Source organism: Lynx canadensis, chromosome B1, assembly GCF_007474595.2.
Source record: "Lynx canadensis isolate LIC74 chromosome B1, mLynCan4.pri.v2, whole genome shotgun sequence".
NCBI classification, from domain to species: Eukaryota; Metazoa; Chordata; class Mammalia; order Carnivora; family Felidae; genus Lynx; species Lynx canadensis.
In genome coordinates, this window is record NC_044306.2 from 149,818,582 (window position 1) to 149,841,496 (window position 22,915).

The 22,915-nt window shown below is 35.2% G+C and overlaps 1 protein-coding gene across 4 annotated transcripts in view; it reads left to right on the forward strand.

Annotated features, from left to right (window-relative positions):
- The first annotated feature begins 267 nt into the window (after window positions 1-267).
- Window positions 268-22,915, forward strand: part of LOC115512583 (UDP-glucuronosyltransferase 2A1) — a 68,087-nt gene continuing 45,439 nt past the window's right edge. For 2 of the 4 annotated variants that reach the window (XM_030313749.1, XM_030313750.1), the window contains exon 1: window positions 268-985. In XM_030313749.1, the coding sequence (XP_030169609.1) occupies window positions 268-985 (718 nt within the window). Of the gene's footprint in view, window positions 986-13,029; window positions 13,772-22,915 lie in introns of those variants that run through there. The other 2 variants (XM_030313746.1, XM_030313748.1) reach the window with 2 other exon arrangements.

Genomic DNA, 22,915 nt, shown 5'->3' on the forward strand with positions numbered 1-22,915 from the left:
AAAAAAATTTAAAAAAAGAAAATGATCAGAGAGCAGGAATCATAACCCAAGCTAAAGCAACAGGTTGAGAGGTAAGACACATGTTACCCCAAGCCTATAATTATCATAAAATATGGTGCTACCATGAGGAAAACCATTTGGTAGAGAGAAGGCTCTTAAGGGTATCGTTTTGGATCAAAACTGAAATAATTTTTCTTTCTTTTTTGCTTGAAAAACAGAGAAATTCATTTGTCATATCTCATCAAATCTTCTACATCAAGCCACATCATGTTAAACAAGAACATTCTGCTGTTGTGTCTCCAGATTAGTCTCCTAGGAATCACTCTTGGTGGGAATATTCTGATTTGGCCAATGGAAGGTAGTCATTGGCTGAACATTAAGATAATCATAGATGAGTTGATTGAAAAAGAGCATAATGTGACTGTTTTAGTTGCCTCTGGTGCACTTTTCATCACGCCAACCTCGACCCCATCTCTGACATTTGAAATATATAAGGTGGCCTTTGGCAAAGAAAGAATAGAAGGACTGATCAAGGACTTTGTTTTGACATGGATGGAAAAGAGGCCATCTCCTTCAACCATTTGGAGATTCTATCAAGATATAGCCAAAGTCATCAAGGACTTCCACATGATATCTAGAGAAATCTGTGATGGTGTTCTTAAAAACCAAAAGCTGATGGAAAAGCTGAAGAAAAGCAAATTTGAGGTCCTGATATCAGATCCAGTATTTCCTTGTGGTGATATAGTAGCTTTAAAGCTGGGAATTCCATTTATGTACTCCCTCAGGTTTTCTCCAGCCTCAACAGTGGAAAAGCATTGTGGGAAGGTACCATACCCTCCTTCCTATGTTCCTGCCACTTTATCAGAACTCACGGACCAGATGTCTTTCACTGACAGAATAAGAAATTTCATCTCCTACAGTCTACAGGACTACATGTTTAACACTCTTTGGAAATCATGGGATTCCTACTATAGTAAAGCTTTGGGTATGTAATATTTTTTTATTATTATCTGAATTAGAACAGAGCTTTGTATCACTTCTTTACTTCCCTGTGGCTATTATTTTTCAATCCTACCTATTGATTACTATTAGTATCACTTGAGAGCAGGAAGGAAGATAAGTAACAATATGCTTTGTAACTATCATGGGTTTTCTAACTTTATGGACTCAAAGATACCAACTAAATTCTTTTATGGGTAACATATAGCAGCAAATATTTTAGTTTAAAAATAGGACTGAATTCTCATTTAGATATTGCACTGAAAACACATATTGCCTAGAAACTTCAGTGGTGTGTAGGGAAAACTGGAAGAGATTGTTTCCTACAAGTCCATTATTAACATAGAATGTGTGTGTGTGTGGAGTTCCTGGCTTCAAGAATTTAAGTCAAGCAGAGACGTCATACAAGAAAGAGAATGTTTATAATACGAACGATTAGGTAATGGAAATATGTATAAAGAACAGAGAGGACATAAAGGAGATGAACAGTATGTGACAGAAGAGAGTGACATTCTGAGAAACTAGAGTTGAGGTGATATACAAAGAAAAATTTAAACAGTGAATATGAATTTCCCTGCAAAATAAGTCTGGGGAAGGAAACTGTGCCCAATGTTGCGGAGTCTTAAAATAGCACATGTGTGCTGGGTATTACTGATGATTCATTATTTATGAAGGTCAAAGTGTAAGATGCATGTGAAAGAACCATGGAGATATCAGGATTGCAAAAATGAATTAATCCAATAAATATTTTCAGAGCCTCTTGTATGTTATGCTAATCATTTGGTTTTTTATCTATTGAACAACTGGGAACTGTTTAAAGGGATGTATAGATTGCATCTTATATAAAATATCTAGATAGATGTGGACCCAGAGTGAGATGGTCTTAGGCTACAAGCTTCTGCGTGACTCCAGGAAAGATGTGGTAAGAGCATGTATGAATGAAGTAGCTTACATGTGGAGAAGAATAATGCAGATGAAACTGTGTAGTAAGGCAATTAGGAAAGAAGGCTCTTGATAAACAATTTCTGGTTACAAGTGTGCAACCATGGAGAAGTAATTAATTCTCTTTACACCTGCATTTATTTATCCCATCTCTAACAGGGTTACTGCAAGGACTAAATTAGTCAACAATACAAGGATTTTACAAAAGTGTCTATGAGCTAGAACCATTCAATTTGTGTTAGCTGTGTTAACTGTGAAATTAGTAAAAGCTAATGGCTAATTGGTAAGGCATGTTAAGAGGCGTGAGGAAGAGATTAAGATGGTTTCTTTTTTTAATGGAGGTTTAATTGACATATAACATATTGGTTTCAGGTGTACAATCTAATGATTCTCTCTCTCTAAATATATATATATATTTATATTTATATTTATATTTATTTAGAGAGAGATATTATATAGAGAGATATTATATAGATAGAGATATATATAGAGATAATATATATTATATACTATATAGATAATATATTATATAATAATAAATTATATTATATTATATTATATTAATTTATATTAATATAAAATATTATATTATATATTATCTTAATATTATATTATTATATATTATATATATTGTATATTATATATATATTTAGAGAGAGAGATATTGTGTATGTATATATATATATATATATACACACAAAATGATCAGCACATTAAGTCTAGTTAACACTTGTCACCATACATAAATAATTTTTCCTGTGGTAAGAAATTTTAAGATCTACTCTTCTAACAACTTTCAAATATACAATACAGTATTAACTATAGTTACCATGCTGTATATTATTACATCTCTAGGACTTAATTTACTTTGTAACTGGAAGTTTGTTCCTTTTGACCCTCTTCACCCATTTCACCACCCTCCAACTCTCCACCTCTGGCAATCACCAATTTGTCCTCTGTAACAATGAGATGTGGTGTTTTTTTTTTTCATATGCCATGTATAAATGAAATCATACAATATTTGTCTTTCTCTGACTTATTTCACTTAGCATATGCCCTCAAAGTCCATTCACATTGTCATAAATAACAGGATTCCCTTCTTTTTATGGCTGAATAATATTCAATTATAGATACATATGCCACAGCTTTTTTATTCATTCACCCATTGATGGACACCTAGGTGGTTTCCATGTCTTGGCTAGTGTAAATAATGCCGAAATGAACATGGGGGATGCAGATATCTCTTCGAAAGAGTGATTTTGTTTCCTTTAGGTATAACCCAGAAGTAGAATTATTGGATGACATAGTAGTTCTATTTTAATTTTTTGAGGAATATCTATACTGTTTTCCATAGTGACTGTACCAATTTACATTCCCATCAACAGTACCCAAGGGTTCCCTTTTTCCCCATATCCTTGCCAACAGTTGTTATGCCTTATCTTTTTGATAATTACCATTCTGATAGGTGTCAGGTAATATCTCATTGTAGTTTTGATTTCCATTTCCTTCATGATTGGTGATGTTGACCACTTTTTTTGTACCTGTTGGCCATTAGTATATTTTCTTTGGAAAAATATCTATTCATATCCTCTGGCTGTTTTTTTTTAATCAAGTGGTTTTGTTTTGTTTCCTCTTGAGTTAGATGAGTTTTTATATATTTCAGATAGTGACCTCTTATCAGATGTATGATTTGCAAATATTTTTCCCATTAGGTAAGTTGTTTCTTCATTTTCTGGTGGTTTCCTTTGCTGTGTAGAAACTTTTTAGTTTGATGTAGTTACATTTGTTTTTGTTTTTGTTTTCTTTTGTTACTTTTGCTTTTGGAGTCAAATCATCACCAAGACTGAGGTCAATCTGCTTACCACTTAAGTTTTATTCTAGGAGTTTTATGGTTTCAGGTCTTATCATCAAGTCTTCAACAATTTTCAGTTAGTTTTTGTGTATGGTGTAAGAAAATGATCCAGTTTCATTCTTCTGCCGGTCCAGTTTTCCCAACACCACTTATTGAAGAGGCTGTCTTTTCCCCCATTATATTTTCTTGGCTTCTTTGTCATAAATTAATTGACCATAAATGTGTGGGTTCATTGATGAGGATTGTTAAGAGGATTGTTAATTGGCTCATCATGTCCTCTGAGTATGTTAAATAGTTGTCCCCAAATTCAAAAGTAGGTGTTTTATCTCCGGGGATGTGAATGAAGACTTGAGTTGTACTGTTATTCAGAGAGAATAAGCATAGCTACTATGTTGATTATAAACTATCCTATGAAGATAGAAGTGAATGATCAATATTGTAGGGTAAAACAGGATCTTAAAAATGACGAAAGAGGGTAAAGAAATGGCAATTTTATGAGGCAATCAAGTTGTCAAGATCTGCAAAAACTCTTTAATCTTCTCATGCATATAGTAAACAGGGACATCTGAACATGCGCAGTATCTCAGTTAATGAAATAGAGGAATGTACGTAGAGAGCTCCTTGGTCATGATATATGTTTACATTTTTATCTTATTACTTATTTTTTTCAACTATTTGTTCTCAGTCTTGAAATAATAAGTATCACGATCATAATGCTTCTTATTCATATTGGTGAGATTATTCCCCAGATAAACCTTCCTCATACTGGGGGTCATAGAATCACATGTTCCTTTGTATTTTGCTTGTAAATTAATACTGGTAATAAGACCACACAATTTTCCCAGTCATAAGACATGAGACTAATCTTTCTTAACAATGTGTTCATGGAAGTGTGATAAAGATTTCTAAAAATGTTCTTATCCTTCGATTTTGATAATATCATGTTTCCAATCAAATTACACTCTTTTGACTTAAAATGACTATTTAAGTTTGTCTTTACAAGCAATATTCTTCTTATTGATGCTGAGGGACATGAGCACTCATATTGAAAAGACCAGGTAAGAAAATAAAAGTACTGACATGACAGAGTAGTTTATTTTTGTGCAAGCCTTTGTACAGGGAGAATGATAAATAGTGCTGACATAAAAATCACTTCCTTCCAATGTGTAATTTCTTCTACTTTAGTTTGAATGCTCTGATCAAAGTCATTGCAATGAACTCTCAAGTCTCAAACTGGCACACCTGAGCAAAAATTAGGACAACTTTCTCTAAGATTACTTTTCTGTAGTGGAATGCAATAATAAGCTCAGAGTGAGTTCTTAATCTCTGCTAATTATTAGGAATCAGATATTATAATGTCTAAATTACTTCTTTTATCCCAGGTTGTGGGTATTTGGTTCAAACTCATGGTTCAAAATCTTAATAGCAATAGCAGTTAACATTTGTTGATTTCTTCCTGTGCACTAGACACTGTGATAAGTCCTTCACATGTTATATCTCTTTATCTTTGCAATGAATTTATGAAGAAAAAACCACTATCACAGGTGAGAATATTGAGGCTTGGAAATATCGATAGTCAACATAAAATTATATAGTGACTGGTAGGAGAAAACAGTTTTCATATGAAAGTCTGACACCAAAACTTCTAGAACAATTTTTCTTTCCTTTCAAAGTTTCAATTGCAAATCCATCAATTATTCAGAATATTTTTTAGGTTAAACTTTCTTGGGTACTTTTCCTCTTCCTTTAGGTGGACTTGGCTTTTGAAATCTGCTATCCCAGATTTTACTTAATTAAATTTGTTAAATGGAGTTTAATTGACTCATGTTATCACTAGGAAACTTGTTGTTTCTTTAGGCATATGTCTCCATGTGACTGTTGCCTGGAGCGAATTGTCTGAGGATAGGTTTCTGGTCCTAAAAGAACCTTAAAAGCAACGTTTAACTGAAAGTATGAAAAGGCTTCTGCAGATTTCAAATGTATTTGTATAAAACTGAACCAAGAAAATTTTATTTTTGTGTACATATTAATAACAATAAAACTCCACCAAAATTGGGGGAACAATTAAGAAAATAATAATATGGCATTTTAATGCCAGTAAAAAATATTTATAATCCATAAACATTACCTATTGCTATCAACAGTTTTATCCTTTAGCCAGTATAGAAACAAATAGCTTTTTTTATGTGAATAATCTTTATATATTAGATTTATATGAATACATATGTTTTATTATCCATTAATATTTGGTGAATAACCTCTGAGAACTAATGCCATCTATAATAACAATAGACTTTCCTGTAAATATATTAAATAGGAAAAACAACAAATCTTCAAAAAAATTTATGATTGTAATATTCAGATCTTTGCATGAACTAAACACTAAGCACAGGTAATTAATGTAAAATAAAGTGCTAGAAATGAAACAAATGTGAATGTGTATATCTCCAAAATGCTTGATTTCCAGTAGATATTTTAAAGGAGAAAAAAAAATGTATTGGAGTTTTTTCCCTAAAGAGTAATACGTGTTGGTTCAGAACATTTTTTTTTCTTTATCTCTCTCTTCCCAACCCTTTTCTTGCTTCCTTCTCTTCTCTCTTCCTTCCTTTCTCCTTCAGTTTTTTTATGTAAATTAATTTTGATTGGTTAGAACCAATCAAATGACCTCTGGTAGTATCCCCTTTTCCATAATGACCCCTGAGTGGGCTGACAGCCATGAGATGACATCCAAGATAGAATTTGGTATGGGACATGAGCAGTTTCAAGAGTATGGTCACTCTTTTACCCCCACTCAATGAAAGGGAATGAAGATGATCATTTTTATGGGTATAATCTTGAATTCTATATGTGTGGACTTCTTAAAGTAAACCCTTTGTGAACTTTGGTACTGAATACATTGTTAACCATATCATTTGTGATGGGCCTCAGACTGAGCATGACTGACACGGGAAAACCTGCACCAAAGCTCAGGTGCCCCAGGGGAGCATTACCTGAGAAGTGGAAGAGAGGAGGTGGGTCTAGGTGATGAGATCTAGTTAAATTGGTGATTCTTTTTTATTTTTTTATGTAAATATTTTTTAATGTTTATTTATTTGAAAGACAGAGCACAAGCGGGGGAGGGGCAGAGAGAGAGGGAGACACTGAATCTGAAGCAGGCTCCAGGCTCTGAGCTGTCAGCACAGAGCCCCACACGGGGCTCAAACCCAGGGACGGTGAGATCATGACCTAAGCTAAAGTCGGTTGCTTAGCTGACTGAGCCACCCAGGCGCCACTGAATTGGTAATTCTTAAAGTAAGATTTTCTCCTTACATTATCATAAATAGCTAACACTTATTGAGCATGGATGCCATTCTGAATAATTTACATGCATTTTTTTTTTTCATTTAGTCCTCATAACGATAGGAAATAGGCACCATCATTCTCCACCACTTTGTAATGAGGAGGCTGAATAACTTGCCTGAGGTTACAATCAAGAAAGTCGTGAAGCATTTGATGCAAGACACTGAGCTAAAATGAAAGTTCTAGAAAGATACTCAGTTTATATACAACAAAACAAAGGGGGGAAAAAGTAATCTAATTGAACACTTTCAAAAGGTTTAACTAAATACCAAACAAGGTACTCAAAAAAAAGAAAAGGAAACTCTAATGTGAAGCTAAAACTCTAACATCACTAAGGAGTTGATTACTCAGTTTTTTAAAATAGTATTGATGGGAAAATGTTGGGGTTAAGAGCAAATGCTCAGAAATGAATTTTTGGAGCATCTTTGGTGGTTTTATTAAGGCACAGGGACAGGACCCGTGGGCAGAAAGAGCTGCACTGAGGTTGTGAGGAGTGGCTGATTATATACTTTCAAGCTGGGAGGGGGGTTAGGGACAGCAAAAGTCTCTAAGGAATTTAAGAAGCAAGGTTTCCAGGACCTTAATGGGGCTAGCTGTTGTTAGGCAAAGGTCATTTATTACCATCTAGTAAAACCTTAGTCATAAGACCCTTTAGATGTATTTCAGGGGACCATATGCTTGGAAGTTGATTACTAACATATATCTTGAGGGCCTCAAGATAAAGGAATCTTCCAAAGTAATTTTTATATGTAAAAGGAGACTTACAGGGTCCTGGAGGTCAGGATAATGTTAAGTTGTTTGCCTTTTGCTTTTAGCAAAGTATTAACATCAAGGCAGTTGAGTTTCTGGAGGAAGGTCACTCTGTTAGTCCTAAGTACTTCAGCTGTAAGTTGTAAGGAAATTTAATTTGTTCTAAATTTCTTCTGCCTTTGTTCTCCATATCAGTATGGAGGGTGGTCTCCAGGCTTTTATGGCCTTTGGGACCATCTCCAAATCCATGAGAAATGAATTAGTACAATTAAATTCTACCCATTCATTATAATACTCAGTGAGCACACACAGGAAGAGGAAATCTTCAAGCCAGGGCATGTAATTGGGGGGGAAAAATTGTAAGAAAGAACTTGAATACAAAAATGTTATTTTAAGGATTCTCAATTCAAACTGATAGTATTATACATATTTTAAAGAATTTGAATCTTAATTTAATTTTATACGGATGATATTCTCCAACAAGTGTTATATACACTGTTAAACAACACAAATTCAACTGAGTAAATTTGAATATCTAATTGGATTTATTAAATGGTTCAGGGATTGGACAGCATCCCATCTAGTAAGTAGAGGGGAGCTCTGTAGAGCTATAGAAAAGGAAAGGTTGAAACAGGACTGGTTGGGGAGAATTATTACCAAAGAATGCAGTGTTTTAGGCAAAGTTGCCTTCCTAAGGGGAACAGAAAGTTCAGCAGATTACTTCCTGAGGTTTACCCGAATATTCCAGCTTGGCTGGTTAAAGGTTTCAAACTGGGGATTGAAACTGCAATTAGATTAGATATTAAATCTTTGTTTACTGATGTGGAACCTTAACATGGCTTCATTTTGGGCCTGCACTTCTCTCTTTAAAAACACAAATTTTATCAAATAAGATTGAGAGAAATTTCTGTTTATTTTATCACCATTTGGAATACTTCCTTTCAAAAGAAGCAGAATGAAAATGAGAACTTGATTCAAAGCACAAGGATTATATGCTAATTGGTGCAAACTTTCTCTGGCTGACTTAGTTTTCACTCATACCTACTCGTATGTTCATGTTTCAGAAACATATTTAAAAATATCATTTTCTGGACTCTTTAATTATGTTTAAGATGTCATATTATCAAATATTCACCACTACAAAATATGTTTTTTCTAATTTTTGCTGTTATAAAATATATCTCACATTTTTTTTTCAACGTTTATTTATTTTTGGGACAGAGAGAGACAGAGCATGAACGGGGGAGGGGCAGAGAGAGAGGGAGACACAGAATCGGAAACAGCTTCCAGGCTCTGAGCCATCAGCCCAGAGCCTGACGCGGGGCTCGAACTCACGGACCGCGAGATCGTGACCTGGCTGAAGTCGGACGCTTAACCGACTGCGCCACCCAGGCGCCCCATCTCACATTTTAAAAAGTAGAATAAAGGGTCTCCTGGGTGACTCAGTCTGTTAAGCATCTGACTTCGGCTTAGGTCATGATCTCACGGTTCATAAGTTCGAGCCCTGCATTGGTCTCTGTGCTGACAGCTCAGATCCTGGGCCTGCTTTTGATTCTGTGTCTCCCTCTCTTTCTTGACCCCCCACTCGGGCTCTGTATCTCTTTAAAACATAAATAAACATCAGATTAATTAATTAATTAATTAATTAAAAGTAGAATAAAAAAAGAAAGAATACTGGGCTGGGAAGTGGAATACTCATGTGTTCATCTACTCTGCCACTTACTAGCAATGTGACTTTGAGATTACTTAAACCTTTCTTGATCTGTTTTCTTACATATAAAATGTTGGAGTTGGACAAACTGGACCCATGCTCTCTGCAGAATGACAATCCACTATGCTCTTACCCAAACTTTATTCAGATTACCTATTAGCAAACAAACGTGATAATTTTAAATCACTGAACTTCATTTTTGTCATGAAACCAGGCATATTTGGCAAGAGTTATTTTTCCCATTGATGGAAATTTAAATCTAAGGTTATACCTACATCTGTCCCCAAACATAATTTATTTTTTATCTTTTTAAATTTTTGAATTTGCAACTATGATATATTTCAGGCATACAGGAAACCAGAGGATAAGTATAACAGACATCTCTATCAACACCTGTGAAATTAAACACTGTAACATCAAAGTATAATTTTATATCAAAAAGCATATATATTAGCTATTAATAAATTCTATTATATGCTATTGTTCTTCAATAATTAGATAATTATGTTATTGTCCTGAAAAGGCCACTGTTTAACACTGACAAATTGACTCCTTGGACTCTCCTTGTTTTTTATTTTTTTTTTAATTTTTTTTTTCAACGTTTATTTATTTTTGGGACAGGGAGAGACAGAGCATGAACGGGGGAGGGGCAGAGACAGAGGGAGACACAGAATCGGAAACAGGCTCCAGGCTCTGAGCCATCAGCCCAGAGCCTGACGCGGGGCTCGAACTCACGGACCGCGAGATCGTGACCTGGCTGAAGTCGGACGCTTAACCGACTGCGCCACCCAGGCGCCCCTCTCCTTGTTTTTTATTCAGGGTGATTTAGGGCTGCCTACATGTATTTGATTCAGGCATATATTTTGACAAGCTTTAAGTGCTAATATAACTATTGTTAATGAATAATCCTTAATTACTTATTATATTCTATTTATCCGGACGTCCATAATTAGACAAATCTAGGTATTTTATAGATAAACTTTTGATTATGCCTTGTACATTGCTGTGTTTTGTGTCCTATTTATTGGAAGGTTGTGATAGCACAGATTTATGAGGACACTTCAAATTCTTTCTACTAGGTCAATTTTAATGGTCTCCAGGATTACTCATACTCTCCTTTGCTGTTGTGTTTCAAAATCTAATAAATTTTAAAAGTACAGGGGTGTCAGGGTGGCTCAGTCGGTTAAACGTCCAACTGATTTAGGCTCAGGTCATGATCTCATGGTTCATAGGTTCAAGCCCCAAGTCAGGCTTTGCACTCGCAGGGAGAAACCTTCTTGGGATTCTCTCTCTCCCACTCTCTCTGCCCCTCCCCTGCTCATACTCACTCTCTCTCTCTCTCATAATAAATAAATAAATAAATAAATAAATAAATAAACGTCAAAAAAAATTTAAGGACATTATATTGAAATTGAGGCTGACTCTTAAAAGGATACAAGCACAATAATTCTAGAAGCATCACTTCCCTCTCCTCTCTTTCCCTTTCTCTGTCTTTCTGGTCTTTTTGTTACTCAAAGGCCTGTAATTAGTCAATTCAGAGGCAACAGAACATGAAAAAAAAGCAAACCACTTTATTTCCACTCTCAATTCCTGCTTTCTATCCTTTTAATCACTTTATTGTTCTTATTTTCTCTTTTTAATAGAAAACTCTAATAATTTTAATTTTTCAAATAGAACCATGATACAGCTGCCCTCCTTCAGTTTGGCATTTAGTAAGAATCTCAACTGATAGATATCATTATATCTATGTCTAGCTGGTCATTCTGTAGCTAACCCATTGGTTTCCTGACCAATCTTTAGGCAAATTTATTAAACTACGAATATTACCAAATACTGCTTTGAACCAAGCAGTTTACAAGACAACTTTGCAGGTATTATTGCTAACCCACAAAGTAATATAACAAATGAATATCATTATCTCTCATTTATGCATGAGAAAACCAAGGCTGAAAGGGTCTAGGTAGTTTTCCAGGGTCACAGTGCTTGTAAAAGAAGTTTTTAAATCTGGGGCTATTGAATGCTAGTGTCCACCTATTTTAAGCTACTACACAGCTCCAAGTGAAAAAGCATGTTGTTCCTTCTGGTGCCAGGCCCTATCCTCCTGATTTGTGTGTGAAGATGTCATATGGAAGAAAGTGAAAAATTCCCTGCACCAAGGAGATGATTGTAAATATGATTTATCAGAGAAGAAAACTCTCCTCTATCAAATGTGTAGTAATCTACTCTATAACCCAATTAATCTAAAACATCTTGAAATGTCCAAGAAACCTCTTCTAAATGAAGGTTGTTTCTAATTGTTTTCCTAAATATGAGCCATGGGGAAGTGATCATAAGGCTGGTCATTGTGCATTCCCAAAGCTTCTAACACTTTCAAAGATGAGGCATAATACTGTAGATCTCCAGCAATTTCTCAAATGATGGTATGATAATAGCCCAAATTGCCCTATTTTGTCATATGCTTTTGGGTATGCAACTCAGTATTAATTTCACTATGTATGAAATGGAGCAAATCATTTGTGCCTCGCAGGATTCCATGAAGGACTGAATTAGACAATGTATGTAAAAATGCCTTGTGATATGGGTTGCCTGGGTGGCTCAGTCAGTGAAGCATTGGACTTTGGCTCAGGTCATGATCTCAGGGTTTGGTTCATGAATTTAAGCCTCACATCAGGCTCTCTGCTGTTAGCATGGGGTCTGCTTCGGATCCTTTCTCCCTCTCTTTCTGCCCCTCCCCTACTCGTGCTTTTTCTCTCTCTAAAGAATAAATAAATAAATAAATAAATAAATAAATAAATAAATAAATAAATAAATATTAGCTGCTCCTGAGTGGCTCAGTCAGTAAAGGGTCTGGCTCTTGATTTTGGCGCAGTTTATAATCTCACGGTTTGTAAGTTCAAGCCCCAAATCAAGCTCTGAATTGATGGTGTGGAGCCTGCTTGGGATTCTCTCTCTCCCTCTGTCTCTCCCCCTCCCCCTGCTTGCTCTCTTGCTCTTTCTCAAAAATAAATAAGTAAAAAGTAAAGACTAAAAATATGCCTTGTAATAAAGGACATCTAATTTGAAGATACCATAAGTTCTGAGTAAATGGCTTTAGCAATAAGAACTAATATTTTTTGTTAACCTAATTTGGGAAAAGGTTTATTAAATTGAAGACACATTTTATAGGTATTATCACAGAGTACACAGATACCAGGCTTATAACTTGACTTCTTTTCCTTTAAAATAGGATTTGAAATATCATTTAAAATATCATTTCTGTTGTCAGAATAATCATATTAATGCATATAAAGGTTTGAATTATATCTTTTTCCTTTTAATCTATAGATCAATTGACCTATGAATGAGTGTAGCCATCACATTAAATATTATTTTATTTGAAAAGTATGCCTAAATATACTTTGAAAATTTCTTTTTATATTAAAATATCTACAGTAGGATGGTTTTTGTAATGGATATCACCATGTCTAAGAAGTTTGTCCAGCTGCTGGTTTTTATTTTGACTTTGACTAAAATTGTTCTTAATGGAAATGTGCTAATTTGGCCAACGGATGGTAGCCATTGGTTAAATATTGAGCTCATTCTAGAAGAGCTGATCCAAAGAAATCACAATGTGACTGTACTGGCTTCATCAGCAACTCTATTCATCAACTCCAATCCTGATTCTCCTGTGAATTTTGAAGTGATACCTATCTCCTATAAGAGCAGCAATATAGACTCCTTAATTGAACACATGATAATGCTGTGGATAGACCACAGACCAACTCCTCTCACTCTCTGGACTTTCTACAAAGAACTAGGAAAATTTCTAGATGCTGCTTTTCGAATGAATATACAAATCTGTGATGGAGTATTAAACAACACCAAGTTACTGGCAAGACTTCAGGAAGGTGGTTTTGATGTGTTGTTAGCAGACCCAGTAACTGTCTGTGGGGACCTGGTTGCTCTGAAATTAGGAATTCCATTTGTGTACACACTGAGGTTCTCTCCAGCCTCAACAGTGGAGAGACACTGTGGGAAAATCCCCGCACCTGCCTCCTATGTTCCTGCAGCTTTGTCAGAGCTCACTGACCACATGACCTTTGGTGAGAGGGTAAAAAATACTATATCCTATCTTCTGCAAGACTACATATTTGAATCCTATTGGGGAGAATGGAATTCATACTACAGCAAAGTTCTAGGTAAGTCTCTAAAATATTGTCTTATTAATGACTCCAGATACCTTATTTATCTTGATAGTAATACAGAAAAGGTTTCTATTCCACTGCACATGCCAGGCTGAAGTACAGATAGTTATTATAAATATAATTCTCTCTACAAGATCATTATTTTTGGATAAGTTTGTAAAAAATGTAATGGTGTTATTAATATGTATGTAGTGTTTCAACGCAAATAATCTCGTGCCTATTTAGGTAGTGGCTTTCCAGTGAGTAAATCAATCTTCCTATATAAATGAAAGTGTCTTTACTAGGATGAACTGCAACCCCGCTAAAAAAATACCTGCCCAATATTTTGAAGTATACATGATTTACTTTCTCTTCTTCACTGCTCATTCTTTTGTAGGTCTGCAGAAAACTTTAAAAGGCCTAGGATTGGGGGGCACCTGGGTGTCTCAGTCAGTTGAGCATCCAACTTCATCTCAGGTCATGATCTCATGGTTCATGAGTTCGAACCCCGCATCAGGCTCTGTGTTGACAGCTCGGAGCCTGGAGCCTGGTTCGGATTCTGTGCCTCCCTCTTTCTCTGCCTCTACCTGGGTCACACTCTGTCTGTCTGTCAAAAATAATAAATAAACATTAAAAAAAAGGTTCAACCCTGATAAAAGGCCTAGCATTGGGGATTGGAAACCTGACTTTATACCCTGCCCTTCTCTATCTCTCCATCCTTAGGCTCCTTTGGGTGCTTAGACTAGCATGGCTCCAACTTAATTTCCCTGTATCTTTTGGCAATCCTCAAGTTTCATGGCCTCACAGATCCCTTAGGAGGATCGAATAAAATAATGTAAACAAGGCCAGCTCTGGTTGGTTGTTTATATTTCTGATCTCTTTCTGATCCTTATGAACCCTCCTTCATTTTTCTATTTTCTTCTCTCCTGAATGTTTTTTTTCTCTAGATTTATCAGTAGCACCAGGAGTACTAATTAACAGCAGAAACTAACTGTTGATGATATCAATGCTACTTTTTCACGAAGATAATATGCAAAATATTGTCCTTTTACATACCTTTCAGGCTCCCTCTCTCTCACTCTTTATTTTCCTTTCTTTCTCCTTCCTCTCTTCTTTCCCTCCCTCCCCTCCTTCCTTCCTTCTATCATGCTTTCATTGTGTAAAAAACAGCATTTCTTGAACACCAACCCAGTACCTGCCACTTTTCTAGGTACAGTTGGCAAAACAGATCAAAATCTTTACCCCCATGGAGCTTACATCCCAGTAAGAAGATACAGACAATAAATGAATACAATATAAGATGTTAGACTGTGATATATGCTGTATAGTAAAATAAGAATAAATAGTTCTGGGAGGAGGGTTACACTTTTAAATACAGTGGTCAGGGAAGGTCTCAAAAGGTGACATTTGAATGAAGACTTGAGGGCAGTGAGGGTGAGAGCCATTGGGATCCCTGGGGGAAAAGCATTTTATTAAAATTGTTTTTTAGTTTTTTTAAGTTTATTTATTTATTTTGAGAAAGAGAGAATGTGTGCCAGTGGGGGAGAGACAGAGAGAAAGACAGAGAGAGAGAGAGAGAGAGAGAGTAGGGGGTGGGGGCTGGCAGAGAGAAAGAGACAGAATCGCAAGCAGGCTCCATGCTGTCAGCACAGATACCTATATGGGGCCTGAACTCAGGAACCATGAAAGCATGACCTGAGCCAAGATCAAGAGTCAGGCGCTTAACCCACTGAGCCACCCATGTACCCCTGAGGAAAAGTATTTTAGACATCGATAAGAACAAGTAGATGGAAAGATCTGTGGTAAGTCATAGAACCAGGAATATCCATACTGTAACTTGACCTTAATCTTACCTTTCACAAACCGATTTTGTATATATTTTTTCTTTATTGGATGTTGGAATATTCTTCATCCAATTTTCCATCACTTAAACTTTTAAATTGCTTCATAGAATTGGTCTAGAGAGAAAATATCAAACACATCACACATATAAATAAAACATATGCAAGATAATTAGATTTGCATAGACTTTTGAAGATACATACAGTAATTAGAATTTTGAAAGTAAAATGTTGTGTTCTTATATTCATTATAATGTCACCTAATTATATTTTCCTTTTCCTGGATTCCAAATTTCTTATGCCTCAAAGACATATTTTGATTTAAATTTAGATGTTATTCATATGATTATTTCCCAAGACACTTTAAACGTGTTCTATAATAATTACCCCTCTGCCCATATATGTATCACATACCAACTATTGCAGGTATTGGTGAGATAGCAGTCTATATTCCTTAAAAAAGGGGATTACAAAAAGTAACATGGTGATGGTTCCTGGAAAGTCATGAGGCTCTGAGTTCAAGTTCCATTTGCTATGTAACTTCAGGCAAATGACTTAAACTCTGAGTCACAACATTTCCGCCTTTTTAAAAGAGGGTAATTATTTCACTGTACTCTTTAGGATGACCATTAGACACCATATATATGGATATGCTATGTCAATTATAAAGAATTATACTTATGTTAAATATTGTTTATAGCAAACTGCACAAGAACTCTACAATGACAAAACCCTAATTATACTACCATGGGGCTTTGTGCTTGTAGAGTAGTGTGTGTGTGTGTGTGTGTGTGTGTGTGTGTGTGTGTGTGTATGTATATATGAAGAATAAATGGCCTCTGGAATATACTAAATCTCCCTTTTCAAAGGGAACCATAACAAGTTATATAATGCATGGAAAAGCCTTTGTAAAACACAATGTTCTTGACTTCTTGTTTTCACAGGATAATAGTTTCAGAAATCCTAGATTCTGAGAAATTAAATATTTTATTTATCTATATCCTTTATACTTCTCATGTTACTAAACATACTTGAACAACAAATAACTCTCTTGGGTATTTTATTTCAAATCAGGAGGAGTGGTATAATCCAATCTGTCTTTTGTTTGCAATTACATTCTTATTCAGGACACCTGGTAACTGTAAACTGATACTGAAATAGGGCAGGTGCCTTGCACTTCGTATTATCCTTAAGCATAGGAGAACACAGGAGATTTAATAACCTCAAATTTCTGTGGAGTTCACTTCTAAATGACTATTCTTTAGGTCTCTGGGAAAAGCAGATTAGAAAAATAGCATATTTAACCATGGTAAAGAATATACCCAAATATCTATATTGAAGGAAACAAGTCAGTGACAAGGAAATATCTAACTACACTGGTTAAAAATCTTGTTTTATTTATCAGTGTGATGTTAAATTTTATAGATGAAGCAAATAAAAATCATCACCAATTCAATTTTAAATATGCTTCTAATACCTAATGGAGCAGGCATATCTGAGAAATGACAATCATTGCTATTCATATACAGGAGTGAATCGATAATAAATCTTGGTCAAGCCAAGTGTTCTGTAGAGTACCTTCAAATTGTACCGAGCTTGATCTCCCCCCAGCCTCTGAGAAATCTGCTGTATGGCATGTAGATAGCTCTAATGTGGGTAGGATTGGGGACTGGCCTTTGCTACAGCTCTAGGAAGGATGAGGGTTGAATGCTATAGTAAAACTAAACAGGTACAGCAACTGCATGTCCCCATTTTGTCTGTACCTTTTGGTTTCCCAGTTGGTTTCCATCTTTCTAAGCACAGTACATATCAAGAGAGCAGAAACCCAGTATTAATCTAGGCACCATTTGGCCAATGTAGCCTATTTTACATGTCAGTACCATACTGTACTGTCAGTACTGACACTTAGATGGCTTCCATATCTTGTTTATTATGAGAACGTTGCAGTAAACATGGAAGTGTAGATATCTTTTTAAGACAATAATTTAATTTCCTTTATATATAAGCCCAGAAGTGAAATTGTTGGATCATATGGTACCTCCACGTTTAACTTTTTGAGAAACCTCCATACTGTTTTCCACAGTGGCTGCACCAATTTACATTCTCACCAACAGTGCACAAGGGTTTCCTTTCCTCCACATCCTCACCAACACCCATCACTTGTCTTTTTGATAATAACCATGTTAATAAGTGTGAGATGATACCTCATGGTGCTTTTGATTTGCATTTATTGATGATTAGTGATGTTGAACACCTTTTCATGTATCTGTTGGTGGTTTTTATGTTGTCTTTGAAAATATCTCTTCAGTTCCTCTTCCCACTTTTAAGTGGATTATTTGAGGTTTTCTGCGATTGAGTTGTATGAGTCCCTTACATATTTTGAATATTAACCCTTTATCAGATATGTAGTTTGCAAATATTTTCTCCCATTCCATAGGTTGCTTCCTCATTTCATTTCTTTTGCTGTGAAGAAGCTTTTGAGTTTGATGCAGTACTACTTATTTTTTCCTTTGTTTGTGCTTTGGTTGTCTTATCCATAAAACAATTGCCAAGACCAATGTCAAGCAGCTTTGATTCTGTTTTCTTCTAGGAGTTTTATGGTTTTAGGTCTTATATTTGTCTTTACCATTTTTGTGAGTGATGTAAGATAGGAATCCAATTTCACTCGTTTGCATATGAATATCCAGTTTTCCCAGCTTCCTTTCCTTAAGAGATTATCTTATCTCTATTGAGTATTTGTGGTTCCCCTGTCAAATATTAGTTAACCATAGATGCATGGGTTTATTTCTGAGTTCTCAATTCTGATCTATTAGTCTATGTGTCTGTTTTTATATCAGTATCATATTAATTACTGTACCTTATACATATAGTTTAACATCAAGAAGTGTGATCCCTCCAACTTTGATCCTTTTTTCTTGGGATTACTCTGGCTATTCAGGGTATTTTATGGTTCTATACAAATTTTAGGATTGCCTTTTCTATTTCTATAAAAAATGGAATTGGAATCTTAATAAGAATTTGCTTGTATCTGTAGATTGCTTTGGATAGTATGTACATTTTAACCATATTCACTTTTATAATCCTGAACATAGGATACCTTTCCCTTTATTTGTGTCTTCTTCAATTTTTTCATCAATGTTTTAAAGTTCCCCATGTATAATTAAAGGTCTAAATGTGAAACCTGAAACCACAAAAATCCTAGAAGAGAGCACAGGTAGCAATTTCTCTGACATCAATCATAGCAACAGTTTTGTAGATATGTCTCCTCAGGGAAGAGAAACAAAAGAAAAAAAAAACTATTACAACTACATCAAAATAAAAAGCTTCTGTGCAGTGAAGGAAACCATCAACAAACCTAAAAGGCAACCTACAGAATGAGAGAAGATATTGACAAATGATATATCCAATAAAGGGTTAGTATCCAAAATCTATAAAGAATTCATATTAACTCAAACCCCCCAAAAAACAAATAATCCAATTAAAATTAGGCAGAAGACATGAACAGACATTTCTCCAAAGAAGACATACAGATGATCAACAGACACATTAAAAAGATAAGCAACATCACTCATCATCAGGCAAATGCAAATCAAAACCAGGTGAGGTAAGGTATCACTTCACACCTGTCAGAATGGCTAAAATCAAAACCGCAAAAAACAGGTGTTGACAAGGATAAAGACAAAAAGGAAAGCTTATGCACTGTTAATGAAATGTAAACTGTCATAGCCACTGTGGAAAACAGTATAGAGGTTTCTCAAAAAATTAAAAGTAGAACTGCCATATTATCCAGTAATTCCACTACTAGGTATTTACCCAAAGAATATGAAAACACTAATTCAAAAAAATACATGCATCCCTATGTTTATTGCAGCATTATTTATAACAGCCAAATTTGGAAGTAACCCAAGTATCCACTGATAGATGAATGGGTAAAGAAGATGTGCTATACATATACACAATGGAACACTCTCCAGCCATGAAAAATAATGAAATCTTGCCATTTGCAACAATTTGGACAGATCTAGAGGGTATGATGCTAAGTGAAATAAGTTAGAGAACGACAAATACTGTATGACTTCACTTATATGTGGAATTTAAAAAACAAAACCAAGAAGAAAAGAGACTCTTAACTATAAAGAACAAACTGATGGTTACCGGAGGAGAGTTGGTGGGGACTGGAGTGATAGATGAAATAGGTGATGGGGAATTAAAAGTACACTTCTCATGATGAACACTGTATGTTAACTATACTGTAATTAAATTTAAAAATAATAAAGTTTTCCGAGTACCAATTTTTTACTTTCTTGGTTAAATTTATTCCTAAGTATTTTATTATTTTTGGTGCTGTTGCAAATGGGATAAAAATAATTTTTAATTAATTTTACAGTTATTTTGTTGGTAGTGTATAGAAACAACTGATTTTTGTATGTTGACTTTGTATCTTGCATCTTTACTAAATTCATTTATTAATTCTAACAGATTTTTGGTGAAGTCGTTTAAATTTTCTATATATAAAATGGTGCCGTCTTCAAGCAGAGAAAATTTCACTATTTCTTTTCTAATTCAGATATCTTTTATTTCTTTTTTCTTGCCTGACTGTCTTACTAGGACTTCCAATACTATGTTGAATAGGAATGCTGAGAGTGGGCAACATTGCGTTGTTTCTGATTTTAGAGGAAAAACTTTTGACCTTTCACCATTGTGGATGATGTTAGCTATGGGTTTCTTATAATTTTCTGTCAAATATCTTGGGTTGGGGAATTTATTGCAGGGGAGTCTTTGGCAATACCTATACTTCCTAAAATTTAGAAGATTTCTTTTTCTACTTATGTCAATTTTGGCTATTGTTAAATAGGATAGATAGATGATAGATAGATAGATAGATAGATAAGTAGATAGATACATAGATACATAGACACATAGATATATAGATACACAGATACATGGATACGTAGATACATAGATAATATGGTAGGTAATCTTACCCATCTTTAAGTTGTCAAATGTATTTTCTTAGAGTTCTGGTAACTAGGTTTTTAAGTGTCTTCTTTATATCTATTCTCTTTACTTTTTTTAAGTTCTTTTTTATTATGATTTTTCAGCTTTCCCTATAATGCATTCCCAAATGGAGTCATCTCCCACTCTGACTCTGGTCTTAGCTATTTACATTGCTTTGGCCTATGTGAATGTAATACAAGTGGACTCTTATAAGCAGCTTACTCTCACTGCTCTGTGAAATTATTTTTAAAACTATTAATGGAAATATTCATTTAGCATAGGAAACCATTACAACAGGGACACCTGGGTGGCTCAGTTGGTTGAGCATCTGACTTCGGCCCAGGTCATGAGGTCATGATCTCACAGTTTGTGGGTTTGAGCCCCACATCAGGCTCCGTGCTGACTGCTTGCTCAGAGCCTGGAGCCCGCCTCAGATGAGCCTGGAGCCTGCTTCAGATTCTGTGTCTCCTTCTCTCTCTGCCCCTCCCCCACTCACGCTTTGTCTCACTCTGTTTCTCAAAAAAAAATAACTATAAAAAAATGTTAAAAAAGAAACCATTACAACATATTGAGTTTTGGTTTTTTATTTGATTTTTCTAATATTTATTTATTTTTGAGAGAGAGAGAGAGTGAATGGGAGAGGGACAGAGAGAGAAGGAAACTGAATCTGAAGCAGGCTCCAGGCTCCAAGCTGTCAGCACAGAGCCCCAATGTGGGGCCCTGACTCACAAATCGTGAGATCATGACCTGAGCCAAAGTCTGAGGCTTAACCACCCAGCTGCCCTTCAATATGTTGAGTTTTTAAAAGCTGACAAATACCATAAGCATCACAAAATCCAGAAAAATAACACATTTTTAGTTTTCATTTTTTTAAGCTTATTTATTTTGAGAGAGAGAGAGAGAGAGAGAGAGCACGAGCAGGGGAGGGGCAGAGAGAAAGGAAGAGAAAGAATTCCAGGCAGGCTCCACACTCTCAGGGCAGAGCCTGACATTGTGCTCAAACCCACAAACTGTGAGATCATGACCTGAACAGAAACCAAGAGTCAAATGCTTAACGTACTGAGCTACACAGGTACCCCAGAAAAATAACACATTTTTAAATTTACTTCCTGGCATTTCGTTATAACCCTTTTTCATAATTTTTTTGGCTGAACATTCTTTGCTTGCCCTATTCACATGACATTTTATAATTCAATATTCTATAGAGAATAAGGGTATTTCAACCTATTGTCTAGCATGGTTGACCAAAATGTATTTTTTACTATTCAAAATTAAAAAAAAAATTTTTTTTCAGCTTCACAACTTGCTTTTGGGTCATATCAGGTAAACTTTAAGAATTACTGCCAAGTTTGAGAAAACCTCTGTCAGGTTTCTTTTAAAACAGCTGTAAGGTTTGAAAGAACATTCCATATACCAAATTCTGGCTCTGGAGTTTTTAAATTTTTTTTAAATTTTTATTTTTATTTTTATTTTAAATTCAGGTGTAAGTAACATACACTATATTAGTTTCAGGTATAAAACATAATGAACCAAATTTGTATATATTGCAAAAATAATCACAATAAGTCTAGTTAACATCTGTCACTATACATAGTTACAAAATTTTTTTGTTTAATGAAAACTTTTAAGAGTCACTCTCTTTTTTTTTCTTTTTTGGCTTTTTGGTGTGTCTTTTTTTTTAATATAATTTAATGTCAGGGCACCTGGGTGGCTCAGTCGGTTGAGCATCTGACTTCAGCTCAGGTCATGATATCACCGTCTGTGAGTTTGAGCCCCGCAACGGGCTCTGTGCTGACAGCTCATAGCCTGGAGCCTGCTTCGGATTCTGCGTCTCCCTTTCTCTCTGCCCTTCCCCCAATCATGCTCTGTGTCTCTCTGTCTCAGAAATAAATAAACATTAAAAAAAATTTAATAATAATTTATTGTCAAGTTAGCTAACATACAGTGTATACAGTGTGCTCTTGGCTTCAGGGGTAGATTCCTGTGATTCATCACTTTCATACAACAGCCAGTGCTCATCACAAGTGCCCTCCTCAATGCCCGTCACCCACTTTCCCCTCTCCCTTGTCCCCATATCAACCTTCAGTTTGTTCTCTGTATTTAAGAGTCTCTTATGGTTTGCCTCCTTCTCTGTTTGAAAGTATTTTTTCTCCTTCCATCCCCCATGGTCTTCTCAAGTTCCCCAAGTTTCTCAAGTTCCACATATGAGTGAAAACATATGATATCTGTCTTTCTCTGACTGACTTATTTCAGTTAGCATAATACCCTCCAGCTCTATCCATGTTGCTGCAAATGGCAGAATTTCATTCTTTCCAATCGC